The sequence below is a fragment of the Mirounga angustirostris genome, unplaced genomic scaffold (genome assembly GCF_029215605.1).
Source record: "Mirounga angustirostris isolate CCGP_5_RB_7025 unplaced genomic scaffold, mMirAng1.0.hap1 SCAF_9, whole genome shotgun sequence".
Taxonomy (NCBI): Eukaryota; Metazoa; Chordata; class Mammalia; order Carnivora; family Phocidae; genus Mirounga; species Mirounga angustirostris.
In genome coordinates, this window is record NW_026991717.1 from 38,460,552 (window position 1) to 38,477,166 (window position 16,615).

The window sequence follows — 16,615 nt, forward strand, 5'->3', positions numbered from 1 at the left end:
CTCCATGCTGGGTGTTGAGCCTGCTTAAGATTCTCTCTCTTCCTCTCTCCCTCTGCCTGCCCTCCCCCTGCCAGCTCGTGCATGCTTTCTCTCTCTCTCTCAAATAAAATAAATCAATCTTTAAAAAAATAAAGCATGAAAAAATTAAATTAAAAAGAAAAAAATAAAGTGATAATGGTCACAGGTGGCAAATAAGAGGGCTCCTTAAGGACGAGATTCTGATAACCTCTCATTGGAGAAATAGTTCTTGCAATAAGCTAATAAAATGAGATCACTGTTGTGATGCTGTGCTCAAGCATGAATGCTCAGTGAAAGTAGGTAGCCAGCTCTACGGGTCTACCTGAAGAACTGGTACAGTAGATAAAGACTGGGAAATGCGCCCAGGCCCCTGAAACAGACACAGGCACAAGATGAGCCCCAATCCACTCTGAATTTAGGGAGCCAGGACTTGATGGCCCGAGGCTGCACAATTCAAATCTGTTCTCACACTTGAAGCCAAGGTGGCCTGCCCTGTCCTCTCCCGTCTAAAACAAAACAAAACAAAACAAAACAAAACAAAACAAAACAGAAAACCAACCACCAGGTACCACGTTACTGACAGAAGATCTGTGATGGACATTTTGCAGTTAAAAATCAAAAGCTGGGTTACTTTCTGACATGGCAGCAGTCACCAGTGTGGAAAGCTAAATAAGAGGAATAACATGACTCCCGTCTCAAGCACCTCTGTACTGAGGTTTAAGTGTAGGGAGGGAAGATTCTGGTCTGTTCTTAATGAGAACAGTAGGGAGTGGTGATGGAATAAAAAGCAGAGTTTATAGAGGATCTGAAAGGGCAGTAGCTCCAAGCTGCACAATGCACTCCTTCCAGCTACACTCTGTGACTTGTTATTTATCCAGGACCCCTGTTTAGCTGGACTCCCTCCAGAACTGTCTAGGTACAACAGGATTCACTTGTCAAAAGCAGGAAGATAGCAAGGGACATCCCTTATCTCTTCTGATAAAGAATTTCTGCTCAGGGTTACACAACTCAAAAAATTAACAAAGTATGCACAAATACTTGAGGTTAGTAAATAATCAAAATATATATTACAAACAATGGGGAATTCTTTTTTTTTTTTTTTTAAGTTGGCAAGATCCCTGTGGGTAGTAAAGCATACTAGTCAGACCAGGGTTCTGGAGTCATACTGCTCTAGCTTAATCTATCTTCCACGTCATGAATTCTCTCTTCTGCTATATCCCATATGCTACCAAGTAGTGAGTTTTTACATTTTAATCTAGTAGTTTTGCTTGAGATTTTCTCCATCTACTATGTCACTTTTAAAATCTGTGATCTGAAGTCTGTGTGTATCTGTTGTTCCTTCTGGTTCTTCTTCATGTTGTCTTGTTTCCTTGTGTGCCTGGTTTCTGTTGACTACTTGCCAGGTTTTGCTCTTGAAAGCATTTTGGAGAGATTCTCTGGGGCTTAAGGTAGATGTGCCTACCTCAAACCAGGTTCTTAGCATGAAGCTCCTTTTCCAACTCAGGCCATGAATATAAATACTTGGTGCAAATCTGTGTCAGAGTTAGTCTATGGCCGCAACTTTCCCCCTTTTCCTTTTCCCTTGCTTCTCTGCTTGGCTCTGAGAGGCCTTCTTTTTTGTTCCTTGGGACTGGGGGAGGAGGAGGAGCAGCATCTTTGGCTCTGGTTCACTCTTCACACTGAGGGCGAGCCCTTCAGATTTCTAACATGATATGGAGAAAATCTCCTCTGAGATCGATAGAGAAGATCTCCTCCTCCTCTGAGACCCTCTGCCTTAGGAGGACCCCCAGAGCATTCACAGCTGTGGTGCTCCAACATTCTGCTTTCCCCTCTGTTGCAGGATTCCATCTGAAAATTGTCCTGGGGGATCCCCTTTGTCTTTTTAGCTCTTCAGTGAATTTGAGATGAATTTTAAAGTATTTTACCTAGCATTTTTCAATTGAAGAGGTGGTCCAAATAGCCCAACCTGCTGTTACCAGAAACTAGAAGGTGGTGTCCTAATTAAATCTTGACTCTCACTACTTGGTCCACTTGAGACCCTGGGATGAATTCACTTCACCTTCAGTTTCATTATCTGTAAAATGAAGACAATAATAATATGTATACTTCATGGGGCTGTGTGAAGATTAAGTGAATCCACTCGATGTGCTTGATTCAGTACCTGTCACATGGGAATGCTCAGTAAATGCCAGCTTCCTTCTGATCACCAACACTGCTATGACCATCACTGCATGAACATGGCCAATGTCGCTGTATTATGTCATCTGTATAGGTTTCATTCTGGGTAAAGGTAATTTCCCAGGACAAGAACAGCCCAGGTGGGAAAAATGTTCAGGAGATAAGAACAGTCATTTTGATGCACTTTCTTTTTAAAAGACTTTATTTATTTGAGAGAGAGCGAGAGAGTGTGTGTGCGCATGAGCAGGGGGAGGGGCAGAGGCAGAGAATCTCAAGCAGACTCCATGCTGAGCATAGAGCCCAACGCAGGGCTCCATCTCACGACCCTGAGATCATGACCTGAGCTGAAATCAAGAGTAAGACACTTCGCTGACTGGGCTACCCAGGTGCCTCTTGATGGACTTTCTGATCACAAAGCACAAATATTTGGGTAAGATTTTAATTTTAAAACTATTCATAATAATGTCAAACTTTTATATTTGATCAAAATATTATAATAATAAACAAACCACAATGACTGAACAATGGGTTGAAGTTTTAGGGACTTCTAGGTTTAAAATAGACTAAAATTTTTAGTAATTAGAATATCTGAGAAATGGTTTAATGTGAGCCCCCAAAGCCTTCTCAATTTCTCTTGTAATCCTGTGGGATGAGGTCTTTTTAAAATGTAGCTGAAAATCTTTCTTGCTTTGGCTTACAGTGTCTACCAAACCTAAATATCTGCCCCTAAAATATAGTATGTTCTTGGACTTGCCACTCCACTTTCCGATCTTGTTGGTCAATGAGGAGGTTGGACCAGATGAGTTTCCAAGTCTCCTACAAGTTCCACCCCTTAACATGCCCATAAGTTGTTAATTAGTATTATTTTTTCATGACTTAGAATCTTAAGAAAGCTGCCCTGTCTTTGTCCTAGTTACCATTTTCCTATACCTTATACTTTAGATTACAGAAGAATGAAAGTGAGATTGCACATGCAGGGCTATTTCTTTGCTTTACTTTCTTTTCAATATTTGGCAGCCTAGTTGACTGTGTTTGCGTAATTTGGGGGTCTTCTATACCTTATAATGCAACTGAGATACTTAATATGAAAAGTTAAATAAATGCTCTGCTTATAATTAGTAAATAAGTCATTCTGGGAAGGCAGCTTTCATGAACTAAATCATTCATTTAGCCCTGTGTGAAGGACCAGATATAGAGAATGAGAGAATAAACTCTGCCTCCCCGAAGATCACAACCTAGATTGGGAGAGACACAGACATAATTTGGACATAGTGAGAGGCACAGCAGTTAAAAGTTTAGTCTCTGCAGACTGATGACTTAGGTCTGAATCCTGACTCCGCCACTTACTATATGTATGAACTTGAGTAAGTTACTTAACTTTTCTAGCCCTGTTTTTTCAGCTGTAAGATGAGAATGATATTACTTACCTCATAGAGTTGTTGTAAGGATTTAAAGCATTTATATATGTAAAAGTTTAAAAGGGTGACTGGTGCATGGGGTTAAATATTAGCTATTATGAGGGTATCATACCAGCTGACCTCTAACTGTATATTCCCACAACTTGTTATTTGTCCTCTGCCCCACATCCCGACCCCAACAATGTCACATTATCTTGTATTTCTAAGTCTTTGCTCATCTCTCCATAGTGATCTCTTTTAGTAAGTAATCCTTTTCACCTACTGTTAAATCATCAAATTCGTACACTGTATCCCTTCTTACTTGAGTGGTTCTGCCGTAACCTGGCTAATAGCATGGAAGGTGCCCAGTAAATACTGGTTGATTAACCGAAGGTACTCAGTGTCAGATACAGCTTTCACTGGCATAGACCAGAGGCTGGCAAACTTTCTCTGTACACGGCCAGAGCATAAATATATCTCCCTCTGTGGGCCATATGGTCTCTGCTGCAACTGTCACAGCGACTCCACTCTGCCCCTGGAGCGCCAAAGCAGCCAGAGACAATACGCAAACAAAAGGGCGTGGCCACGTTCCAATAAAACTTCCGTTTCTTACCTAATTTTTTAATTTTGAAATACTTATTGATTCACAAGTTGAAAAAAATATATACAGGGAAGTTCTGTGCACCCTTCACCCCTCAATGGAAGTTCTATAATACAATACCATGGTATCTCAGGCAGAGATTAAGACCCGTAACAGAATGATGTTATTTCCATCTTCTCCTACTCCCAACCTCTGATCTCACACCAATCAGGTAAGTATGTGGCCAACGAGAGTCTGCTGAATTGAGCGAAGCTCACTATCGGCCTGTCACTCTGGGCTTTCTAGGTCTCTTACGCTTTTTACAGCTTGAACTATAAAGCTGATGACTAGAATTCACTCACCCAAGAAGCAAAGCAATTTTAGCTGTGCCAATCTGAGCTAACATTTCATAATTTTAATCCTCACATATTCAATTAACAGATGGACACATCACATTCATCCATTAACCAAAAGGAAAAAAGGTAATTTCTTTAATGTACACCTGGGAAAGACAACTGTAATCTAGATTTGTACATTCAAACATAATGCAATTTCATTATTAGAGCAATTTAAAGCTACTAAAAACATGATGGGTAGATGAAAAGTTGTTTCATTTATAGTAGTTTTGTTTATTTTTAAATCACAGTGGTCCATAATTCTTTCATAGACTGAAATTGTGGCATTTGGTAGGGATTTATTAATTGTAAAAGTGGCTCACCAATCTCAGCTAACCTGGTGGGGCCAAGAGGGTGATTATGTTTTATATAAACAAATATGATGGCTTTAGAGGTTAATTTTTTTTCACATTACCTAGAAAAAGGAGAAAGAATGAATTTTCTTTAAAAATCAGGCAAGACAAAAATGAACTATTCTGGTATCTCAATAAGAAAAAAAAAAAGGGCTTGTACTGTTCTGAGAATAATATCCAGAGTTCCATCCATATTAACATCTTTTTATCAAGATAATATATAAACTGAGATTAAGAGCCAGGGTTCCATCCATGCTAAATATTGTTTAACTTCCTATAAAGACTATTGGAAGTAAAACAGACTAACTGAATAAATCCAGAATGCTCATTTAAAAAAAAAAAAAAGGCCTTCAGGTGTTAAAACAAAACTTGGTTCCAAAAATGACACTTGATAACCTCCCTACTTGTCTCTCCTGACCACCCACTATTGAAGTGACTGTGGAAACTAATAAACAAAAGATTTGTGCCCCAAATAACTTCCCTTACTTAAAAGGTAGGAAAAAGAAAAGGTCGAAGCCAAGTCTACACTGGGTCTTTGAAACAGTTCTATGCTTCTAATTTTTATATGTGGTGAATTTATTTCAGAGGAATTAATAAGTTATCTTACGACAGGCATGAACCCAACAAGTGTACAGAAAAAAGATGTACAAGTTCAAAAGAAAATTTCCTGCCTAACCTTTACGTTCAGAGATCCATAAGTAAGAGTTGGTTGTGTCAAAAATTTAATTTTGATCAGGTGACAAAGCGTGTTTGTATTCCTAGGAAAAATAACCAATCTTATTGACTGATATTTTGGGATACTTGAGGGTTAATTAAATAAGCAATGTGGGAAAGTGGTCAATGTGCTATAAGGTGCAATTTTTCTGTAGGATTAAACTTCAAAACTCAGCAATTTCACACTCGAACCAACTAGTTAAGTCAACTAAGCAGATAAGTTGGCAGCTCCTGTAAAAACCCCAATGCCTTTTAGAAGGATTTAAAAATCGGATCATGACTGGATTGACTTTGTAATTTATGATCTGTTAGGATAAAGCTGTTGAATTAATTCAAGAATTCTACATTACCAAGTACATAAAGATAAAGATGTTGGTTTTAAATGTTATTTTTGCATAAGTTTACTTACCGCCATATAAGCATTTGTTCCAACATACGTCTTGGCTATAGAATTCACCAGCTATGAGACAAAACAGTCTGTTAGAACAATATAAAGATAATGTGGAAATAAAATGGGCAATTATTCCTCATTTAACCTACAATCATCATTTCTATAAATCAACTAAAAATTATGTAAAAGGGAACAAATTTATCTACAAAGGCATTAAAAATGATTAAATCTCTCTTTTCTTTTGAATGTGATTTCCAATTTAAACAAGCACAGCATTACAGTTTATAGCAGATAACCTTAAACAATTCACTTAAGCAGGATGCTTATCGCTTTAGTACCCCAAACCCGCCTGATATAAAAAGTCAATTTGAAGTAGAATTTGAACACACTCATTTTTTAGTCAGATGGCTCAGGATATGAATGAAGCCTGTGCATTACGAGAATGGAATGAACACTAAATACGCTGGAGGGATAACAGACTTTGACAGCCCATAATACAACGATGACCTTCGCTTTGGTCTTCGTGTTTGGCTGGGAGTAAAGGTGGCTGCAATTCAAATCAACATCACAGCACGCTCATGGGTCACTATCACCGGGGTTCTCAGGGGAGGCCCAAAATGGAAATTAATTAAAATTTGTGCTGCACATTGTAATGGCCCTCCACCATTGTTGCTCCCAATATTAATTTTTATTGTGGGCCAGTTGGGCTCCCCAGGCACAGCTCCCACTCTGCCCTCCCTTTTGTCTGGTCAAAACGCTTTCATATCAAAGCTGCATATCAATGAAGTTTGCTATTCGTAAGTAGTAATTACAATATCAGCAGTTTTTACTGTCATTAAACAATGAACAATCATATTCTGATGAAGGAAACTCGCTCGGAGATTAAAAATGAGTAACAGACTCCCAGACGAGGAGAAGATGCAGAGGTCTGTTTGTCTGGCAGCTAGGTGATTTTTCAATCCAAAAAGTAGACTGAAAATAAAAAGTGAATGTTGCAGAAAGGAGAGCAAACGGGGGGGGGGGGGGGGGGGGGGGAAGAGACCTACCTGAGTGCTAACTCCAAAATCGCACAGCTTGACCTGTCCTCTTGTGTTTACTAGCATATTGGAGGGCTTCACATCTAAAAAGGGACCAGAAAAGTCCACGTGACTAATTCCGGATCTATAGCGCCATGTTTTAAAAAAAGCACACATGCACACCATACCATATTGCAGAAATGACATCATCTGTTCAACCCGGAATTCTAATCACAAATTTAACGCAAAGCATTTTATCTGGAGGCAAAATGCAAGGTCCTAACTCCTTTACTTCCAACTATTTCTGGTTTCTATGGAAGCAAGGGTTCATTTCAAGTGAAAGTCAAATAAAATCTTGGCTTCCCACAACAGTAAATACATCCATCATCCTATCACCAGGCTTTCAGGAGAAGTAGGTGGATTAGAAAATGTAATCTTCTTGCAAAGAATTTGCACAAAAAGGTTTAGCTTTGCTGTCGATGTGAAACTATTCCTCCCACTTAAGAAGCAGTAAGGCCAAAAGGAAGCCAACAAGAAAAAAATCATTCCTATGCTGCTGGTAACAGGTCATATCTGAATGAAAAAGGACAAAAAGAATGCAGTCTTGTTATCTTACTGGTTTTATGTGACAAACGCTGTTTCTTAGAAATTGGTCTAAAAGGCATGTGGATGTGTGTGCATATATGCACGTATTGATCTTTGTTTCATTTCTCCTTCTCTTCCCTTACATCACTTTTGACTGCTGTTATAGTTAACAAAAGAAGTGACATAGCTTTTGCCAAGGCAGTCGGTTGCAAATAATGACACAAAGGGTTTCTGTGAAGCATCGTCAGTGACAACAATGAGCCATTTCAGGAATTCAGGGAGCCCACAAAAACCATCCGAGCAGGACAAGAGCGCGCCACTGTTGATGGTACAGAATAGCACCTGCTTCAATGTCTTATCTTCAATGGCAAAAGTGGTCTGGAACAGACAACTTGTTATATTTAATATAGCCGTAACCTGAATTACCCCCAAACTGAACAAGAGACTCAATTTTTTATGCGACATTAAAAAATATGTGAGTTAATCCACCCCGACCTTCCATTTTGCAAAAGGTACACCAACAAAAGTATCTTGCCAATAGCAGGTACTTAATTTAAACTTCAAGTTCAAACTCAGTAACCAACAACTATTGAAGCCTACTTCCTATGTGATAGGTGATGTGCCAGGCACTTTCTCATACATGTGCTCATTTCACGTTGCCTGACTGACACGAGAATGTAAATGCCAAGAACGCAGGGACTTTGTTTCTTTTATTGACTACTGTATTCCCAGCCCCTAGAAGAGTTTCAGGGCTGTAAGTGCTTAATAAATATTTGTTGAACAGGGGCACCTGGGTGGCTCAGTTGGTTAAGCGACTGCCTTCGGCTCAGGTCATGATCCTGGAGTCCCTGGATCGAGTCCCGCATCGGGCTCCCTGCTCGGCAGGGAGTCTGCTTCTCCCTCTGACCCTCCTCCCTCTCATGTTCTCTGTCTCTCATTGTCTCTCTCGCAAATAAATAAAATCTCAAGAAAAAAAAAAAATTTAAATATTTGTTGAACAGATGAGAGAATAAACGAATGGAAACCATACACACAAAGTATGATTTGATGTTGATCATTGTTTCAGTGATCAGGGGTAGGCTATAGAACAGGTCTCAGCAGCAGCATGCCCTTCACACAAGACATACTATATACTTCCTTTAGGGGCACTCTCTGGATACAAGTTAGGATGCCTAGGCTGGTATACGTTCTTTTACCAGCTAGTCTCTCCGTCTCCAACTTTCCTCAATTTGAATTATAAATCTTATATCACCATCATATTAAAATTACCATGTTTACTACGTCATCTCTCTCCTCGATGAGGAAATAAAATAGTCCCTGACCTCTGCTAACCTAAACGTGAACTCCGAGTTAGCCCGATACATAGGTATTGTAGATAGCCAGAGTAGATACTCAATAAATGTTTGGTGAACTGAAAGAAATGTTAGACTCCACATAGGCTGGTCTTATTTTCCAAATCCAATTCTCATTATAGGCCCTCAACTTTGAGTATTTTTCTTTTGGACAACCTGCTCTTTTATATATTGACAGCTTTAAACCACTCTTAAGCTACCACATCAGGTGGAGACAGTTAATAAGCAAATATTTTGAGCTCCCGGAAGAAGGAGCTGCCTGGAAATCACGAGGTACGCCAAAATTAACAAATCTTTAGCTTTAATCAGATACACTTTTGACTCAGGTCAATCAATAGAGAGAGGAGCAATAAAACGACAGAATTGCTAGATTATACTCTAAAAGGCAAGGTGTAAATAAGAACTTCATTGAATTTTTCAGCTCTCCAACATCTTTTTTAATTTACATGCAAGCTTGCTCTGTGACTTTTGCACATTCACCTCCCAGCCTAGTTCTTCTCAGGGAAAATTTCATCTATGAAAGTAGTAAACATCCACTCATCCTCATATCCTTTGTATTCCACCTGGGCTGTTCTGATCATTGTCTCAGAAGAAAGAAAACACCCCATCACCAAGCCCTTGTTCATGCTGTGTGTTCCTCTCTCCCTCCTGCCTGTCCCTAGGTTGAGAAACCCTTCTGCAACATTTCCTGAATGAATCCTGCCTATACTTCAACTCAAATACCCCGCCTCCCTGTTGCCTTAACTACTCAGGCCAAGAAAGTCTCGGCTTCCTTTGACCTGCTAACGCATTTACTGTCTGTGCCATTTCTTTGGAACTAAGTATGTCACACGGTTTGACTAGCAGTTATTTACCATATTTACTGGTGTAGGTATTACCACCCCAAGTAATAAGTTCACAGGGTAGGAATATGCTTCACACATCATTGTGTGTATTCTGACAACTGTACCTTGTTCACTGGTTAATGGCTTTTTAAACAATATGCTAAATTTGCTAATAGAAGTACCTCCAGCCCCTGCCCAGTAGTATCTTGAGACAACATTTGAACATAAGAGACCTCTTTAACATAACATAATAAAATTTAAAAAAAAAAATCAAAGAAAAAAAATAAATAAAAAGAGACCTCTTTAAACAAAAACAATGGATTCAGGCTAGGAGACAGAGGACCGGCATTTTGGTCCTTTTGGCCCAGCCACAAACTTGGCATGTGAATTTCACAAGGCAGGTGACGTTTTAGTTTCTTCCACTGCAGGGAGACAATAATAGCCACTGTGTCAATTTTAAAGAACTGTGAGGATTAGATGAGATAATGAATGTAAAATTGCTTTTAAACTGCCAAACACTCCATAACTATAAGGTATTATTATCTACTGGTAATCAATGAAACTGTTATACAACAAAAAGTGGTATATTTTGGTATATTTAGGAAGTAATTTGTTGTTGTTGCAGCAAATTTTAGCTGTATTTCAGTAAAATACTAGCTAAAATAAGGTAATTCCCAAAGTGCAATAAGTAGAACTATAAAAACAATTTAATGTTCATGAGGAGGCATTTTTGTCAGACCATGTGCACATATTCCTCAACAAGGCTACTGGTCTCCCTGTATTTATGCTTCCTCTACCACAGTCTGTGTTGAACACAGCAGCTAAAGTGATCCTTTTATTTATTTTTAAAAATTTTTTAGAGTTATCCTTGTAAAGCTAAATCAGACCATGTCATTTTTCTGCCTAAAACCTCCAAGGGCTTCCCAGCTCAACACAAAAGCAGCCCTCACAATAGTCTATGAGGCCATCTCTGAGCTGGTCCCCACTAGCCCTGTGCTCACACCCTTCCTATTCTTTTCTCTGCCCAGTCTGCTTCAATTCACTGGCCTCCTTGCTAGACATGCTCCTGCTTTGGAGTTCCATATCCCTGGAATACTCTGCTCCCATATATATGCATAGCTTGCTCCTTCATTTCTTTTTTTTTTTTTTTAAGATTTTATTTATTTATTTGAGAGAGAGAGAATGAGAGACAGAGAGCATGAGAGGGAGGAGGGTCAGAGGGAGCAGCAGACTCCCTGCCGAGCAGGGATCCCGATGCGGGACTCGATCCCGGGACTCCAGGATCATGACCTGAGCCGAAGGCATCGCTCAACCAACTGAGCCACCCAGGCGCCCCTCCTTCATTTCTTTTAGGTTTCTATTCAAATGTAATCTTGATAAGAGAAGGCTTCCCCAGTCACCCAGTAGGAACAGCAGTACCTTCCCATCACAGATGTCTATATAAATCTGTTGGCTCAGTTGTCCACTCTTGAAGGGAACCTCCACAAATGCAGGGACTTATCTGTTTTGTTCACTACTATATCTAGAATGGTGTCTGGTAGTGACAAGAAACCATATTTGTTGAACAAATGGTTAATGAATGATATCTCTTCTAAACAGATGGGGAAATGTGCTCATCCAGAGAATTTGACCCGAGAAGGAGCTGAATCTTCCCCACTTAATGGCATATACTTCAGAATGAATACAGTTCACTATTAATGAACACATTTTTAAATGACATTTTTCATTCTGGAAAGAATCCATAGTCATTCAAAAACATGTATTCAACAAGTATTTACTGACACCTTAGTATGTGCCAGATATAATGGTAGGTGATGTGGAGAGAAACATGAGTAAGACCTTGTCTCTGCCCTTCAGGCAAATGCAGGCCAGGGACCTGCTGGCATATTTTTTTTTTTTAACCAAAATACAGCACGTGAGATTTCAGGATAACAACACTGGTTATGTATAATTGAAATGGAATTCTCTTCCTGAATAATTGGCATGCTTCCTATAATAAAAACAATGAGAATCATGCAACTAAAGAGCTTCCCAAACTTGGCTGTGCATTTAAAAACAACAAAAACCAAACCAAAACAAAAACCAAAAGCCAACTTTTGAGTTCCACCTCAGATCTACTGAATTAGAAGCCAAACTAACAAAGCCTGGTCTTCAGACCAGCATTTAGAAAAGATTAACATAACTTCCTGTATTGCTTCTGATTTAACTACTGTCCAGTTAAAAATATCTGAAGAGAAATTTCTTCTCTTATTTTACTTTTTAAAATCAATTTATTCATTTAAAACACCAATTTTATTGCAATCATTTTGAACGTATAGTTTGATGAGTCTGACAAATGTATACATCCATGTATCCACACCACAATCAAGATATGAAACATGTATGTGACCCCAGAAAGTTCTCTGTGCCCTTTCATAGTCAACTCCTCCCTGACCTCTGGCAACCACTGACAAGTTTCTGTTTTTGCCTTTTCTACATACATTATGAATCCTATAATAATTGGTGAGTGTTTAGATGGTATATCTACCATTAATATTCAAAGTTGATATGCTGAAGACAGTACGCAGTTGGGTCTTGTTTTTTTTAACTAGTCTGACAATTTGTGCTTTTAATTGGAGAATTTAGACCATTTACATTTAATGTAATTACTGATATGGCTGAGTTCAACCTTACCATCTCATTATTTGTCCCATCTGTTCTTTGTTTCTCTTTTTCTTTTCTCCTTGCTTTCTTTTGGATTAGTTGGGTTCTTTTTATCATTCCACTGATCTCTACTATGGACTTCTAAGCCAGAGGTTGACAAACCTTTTCTGTAAAAAAACATATTTCAGGCTTTGAGGGCCATATGGTTTTTGTTATAACTACTCAATTTTACTGCTGTAGTGCAAAAGCAATTATAGGCAATACATAAATTAATGGGTATGGCTGTGTTCCAATAAAATTTTGTTTATAAAAATAGGCAGTGAGCAAATGGCCTGTGGGCTAAGGTTTGCCAGCCCGTTTGAAGCTTTTTTTTTTTTTTTAACGGTTGTTTTAGGATTTACAGTATGTTTCTTTAACTTCTCAGTTTACTTTCAAGTAATATTTGGTGTTTCATTTGTAATGTAAGAACTTACAACAATACACTTCCATTTTCTTCCTCCCATCCTTTGTGTTACTATCACATATCTTTTCTCTACATATGCTATAAGCTCCACACTACACTGTCTTTAATTTTGCTTTAATCTTTTAAATTTAAAAGTGAGAAAAATTTATATATGTCTACATTTTTACCATTTCTAGTGCTATTTATCCCTTTGTGTAGGCCTAATCATCCATTTGGTATCATTTTCCTTCTGCCTCAATAACTTCAACATTTTTTTTTATAATGTTGGTCTATTGGCAATAAGTAAAATTTTCTTCTCTGCTTTGTTTGCCTGAGGAAGTCTTATTTTGCTGTTATTTTTGAAAAGTATATTTACTAAACATAGAATTTTGGATTGATAAGGTTGCCCCCTACACACACAACATTTTAAGGATGTCTTTCCATTATCTTGTAGTTTGCATAGCTTCAGACAAGAAGTCTGCCATCATTCTTCTTCTTCCTTCTTCCTCTTCTTCTTTGTTCTACTTATTTTGTTTTCTCTAAATATTTTAAAGATTTTTTAAATCACTGGTTTTTAAATTTTTTATTCTGTTGCACTTTGGTATGGTTTTGTGTTTATCCTGTAGGGTTTGTTGAACTTCTTAGATCCACAGGCTTATGGGTTTCATCAAATTAGGAAGGTCTGGAGTCTTTATTTTTTTCAAATTATTTGTTGTTCCTTTTTCTCTCTCCTTTCCTTCTGAGACTCCAGTTACACATATATCCTAGACTTCCTGATACTGTCTCAAAGGTCACTGAGCCTGTGCGAATTTTTTTTTTTTTTTGGTCTCTCTTTTCTTTCTAGTATTTTTGGATATTTTCTGTATTTCTAACATCAATATAATTGATTTTTTTTTTCTGTAGTGTCTACTCCACTGTTAAATCTATCATGTGAAATTTTTATTTCAGATATTTTATTTTTCATCTCTAGATGTTCCACTTGATTCTTTATGAACTTCCATTTCTCTCCTCATAGTGCTCATGTTTCCCTTGAGATCCTTGAATATACTTGTAATGTTTATAACAACTGTTCTAAAGTCCTTATCTGCTAAGTCCATTATCTCATGGTGTGTGTGTGGGGGGGTGAGGGGTCCTGTTCATATTGATTTTTTTTCCTCTCTTGGTTATGATCTTTCATCCATTATCAGAAAAATTCTTTGTTCACCTACTAATTCTTATTTGGATGCCAGATATTGTGAATCTTACATTGTTAAATTTTGAACTTATTGTAATCCTTTAAAGAGTGTCAAACTTGATACTGGCAGGTAGTTAACTTATATGCAGATAGCCAGATCATTTTGAAGCTTATTTTTGAGTCTTTATTCATGGAGAGCCTAGAGTAACCACTACTGTAGGGCTAGTTTAGTCCCACTATTTACCCTTCTAAAAAGTCTCTTTTGAATACTCCAATGTATTCAACAAGGTCTCTCCACTCTGGCTAACTCGAATTAAAAAAATTCCCAACCCTGTAAAAGCTTTGGGAATTGTTTAGCTTATAGTTCCCCAGAAATATTCTTTCCCAGACAGTAGTTCTTTGTCTAGCTTTGTAAGACTTCACCTATGAATGCAGAGGTTGATATTTGGCTAAAGACTTAAGGAGACTCTAATACAGCATAATTCCTGCCTCTTTAGGGCTCTGCCCTGTAACTTCTAGCCATTTTGGCTTTCTTGATCTCCAAACTCTGTCTCTTCAGCTCAGTAAGGCCTCTGGGCTCTGTCTGGGTCCCCTCTCCCCATGCTGCAGTCCAAAAACTGTGTCAAGGCAGAAAGCTTGGGTGATTACAGAGTTCACTTCATCTGTTACCTTTTCTCAGGGATCATAGTCCTGAAATGTTTGTAATGAACAGATGTTTAATAAATTTTGTCCAGTTTCCTAGTTGTTTTTGGTGGATGACAAGTCCCATACCAGTGATTGCTTCCTGGGCAGAAGTGGGAATATCTCTTTATTTTAAAATTCTTGTCATTTATCTTTTGTTCATTGTTTTGACCTGATATCATAAGCTGCCTAAAATCTTTTTTTTAAGTTTATTATTATTATTATTTTTTAGTAATCTCTACACCCAATGTGGGGCTCCAACTCACAACCCCAAGATCAAGAGTCACATGCTCTTCTGACTGAGCCAGGCAAGCGCCCCTCAAATCCTTTTTTGAAATAGGGTATAATATTAAGGCTCTATTTAGTTAAGCTAAATCTTAATTCATTTGGCAGAATTTGAAGCAAATGGGATTTCATTTTTTTTAATCATAAAACTTCATTTATTTATTTTGTGATTTTAGGATTTATTTATTTTTTTGTTATTGATATAAATTTTTTAATTAACATATAATGTATTATTTGTTTCAGGGGTATTGGTCTGTGATTCATCAGTCTTACACAATACACAGCACTCACCACAACACATACACAAATGGGATCTCTTTTAAACGTTGGAATGAGTATGGCTCCTTCAATTTAAGTTTTACTTCATCTAAATAAAATAGTCCAATATATATATTCCTAGTATATAGCCACCGAACTTATTACTTCCAAGTTTTCATTTAAAACATGCAAATTCTACAACTCTTGAGACCCACTCCAGGAATACTGAAGTGTTTTTTTCTGGTTTGTTTTCAACTTCACTCCAAGCCATAAACATGACAGATTAGGCAGAAAGTTTCTTTTAAGGAGTATTTATGCTTATTTTAATGCAGTCTCAAGTTATGGAAAACAAACAGCAATTGAAAGCATATAGTTTTTTATTCAGCTTACTTAAAAACACCATAGCCCTTCTTCTATAAGCAAAGCACAAAAAAGATGAGTCATTAAAGTAACTGATTATAAATGGCAATCATCAGGGCAGATGTAAGTCATTTTGGTTTAATCAGGCCATTAATTATTAGGGTTTATCAATTAGTTTTATTGAAGGCAAGGGAGCTTAAATGAATAGTAGGGCATTGATTTTAACTGAGACATTTTCTCAAAGAAAATACAAATGAAGTGTGCAAAATTACAGGTCCTCTTCATACCACTAAAAAGAAATAAGCTTCATCTAATGTAAAACATAAGGCTTTCGTGAAAAACCAAATTAACTCTAACGCTGTTTGCATTACATATAAAATATGTTTTGGTGTTCCCTAACTCGCAGCAGTCTGATTTTAATCTATCTTGGCCAAGAGGTCAATATCATATTGGAGAAACTGAGATAAAGGTACAATGCAAAGTGACCCATTTTTAAATCAGGTATTTCTTATCTTTTTTCATTTTAGAAAAAAATTTAGTCATTTTATGCAGATAGATTTTTATGAGATTTGGAATGGATTTCTGTGGTCAGATCCTGTCAGAGGAAACAGAGATGACACGGAAAGTGTGCAACTGTACATGTGTGCATGTGCTCAGGTACATATGATGTATAAGATTATGGGTGATATCTGATCTTCTTACACTGACAAGGTTGTTAGGAAAACTGAGTGGGACTGCGTGCTTAGCAGTGCCTGTAACAGAGCTGGACCTCAACATATAAGCTAAAAGTAGAGAGTTTTCTACAGGAGCCTCTAACTGAATAAAAGTCAGCCTGAAAGTGTCTTTAAAAATTAAGGAGGGGCGCCTGGGTGGCTCAGTCGTTAAGCGTCTGCCTTCGGCTCAGGTCATGATCCCAGGGTCCTGGGATTGAGCCCCACATCGGGCTCCCTGCTCATCGGGAAGCCTGCT

General features: G+C 37.9%; 1 protein-coding gene across 16 annotated transcripts in view; it reads right to left on the reverse strand.

Moving 5' to 3' along the window:
- Nucleotides 1-16,615, reverse strand: part of MAP2K5 (mitogen-activated protein kinase kinase 5) — a 245,996-nt gene that overhangs the window by 107,013 nt on the left and 122,368 nt on the right. For all 16 annotated transcript variants that reach the window (XM_064570255.1, XM_064570254.1, XM_064570250.1 and 13 more), the window contains exons 14-15: nt 7,073-7,146; nt 6,045-6,095 (exon numbers count right to left, since the gene is read on the reverse strand). In XM_064570255.1, the coding sequence (XP_064426325.1) occupies nt 6,045-6,095; nt 7,073-7,146 (125 nt within the window). The remainder of the gene's footprint in view (nt 1-6,044; nt 6,096-7,072; nt 7,147-16,615) is intronic.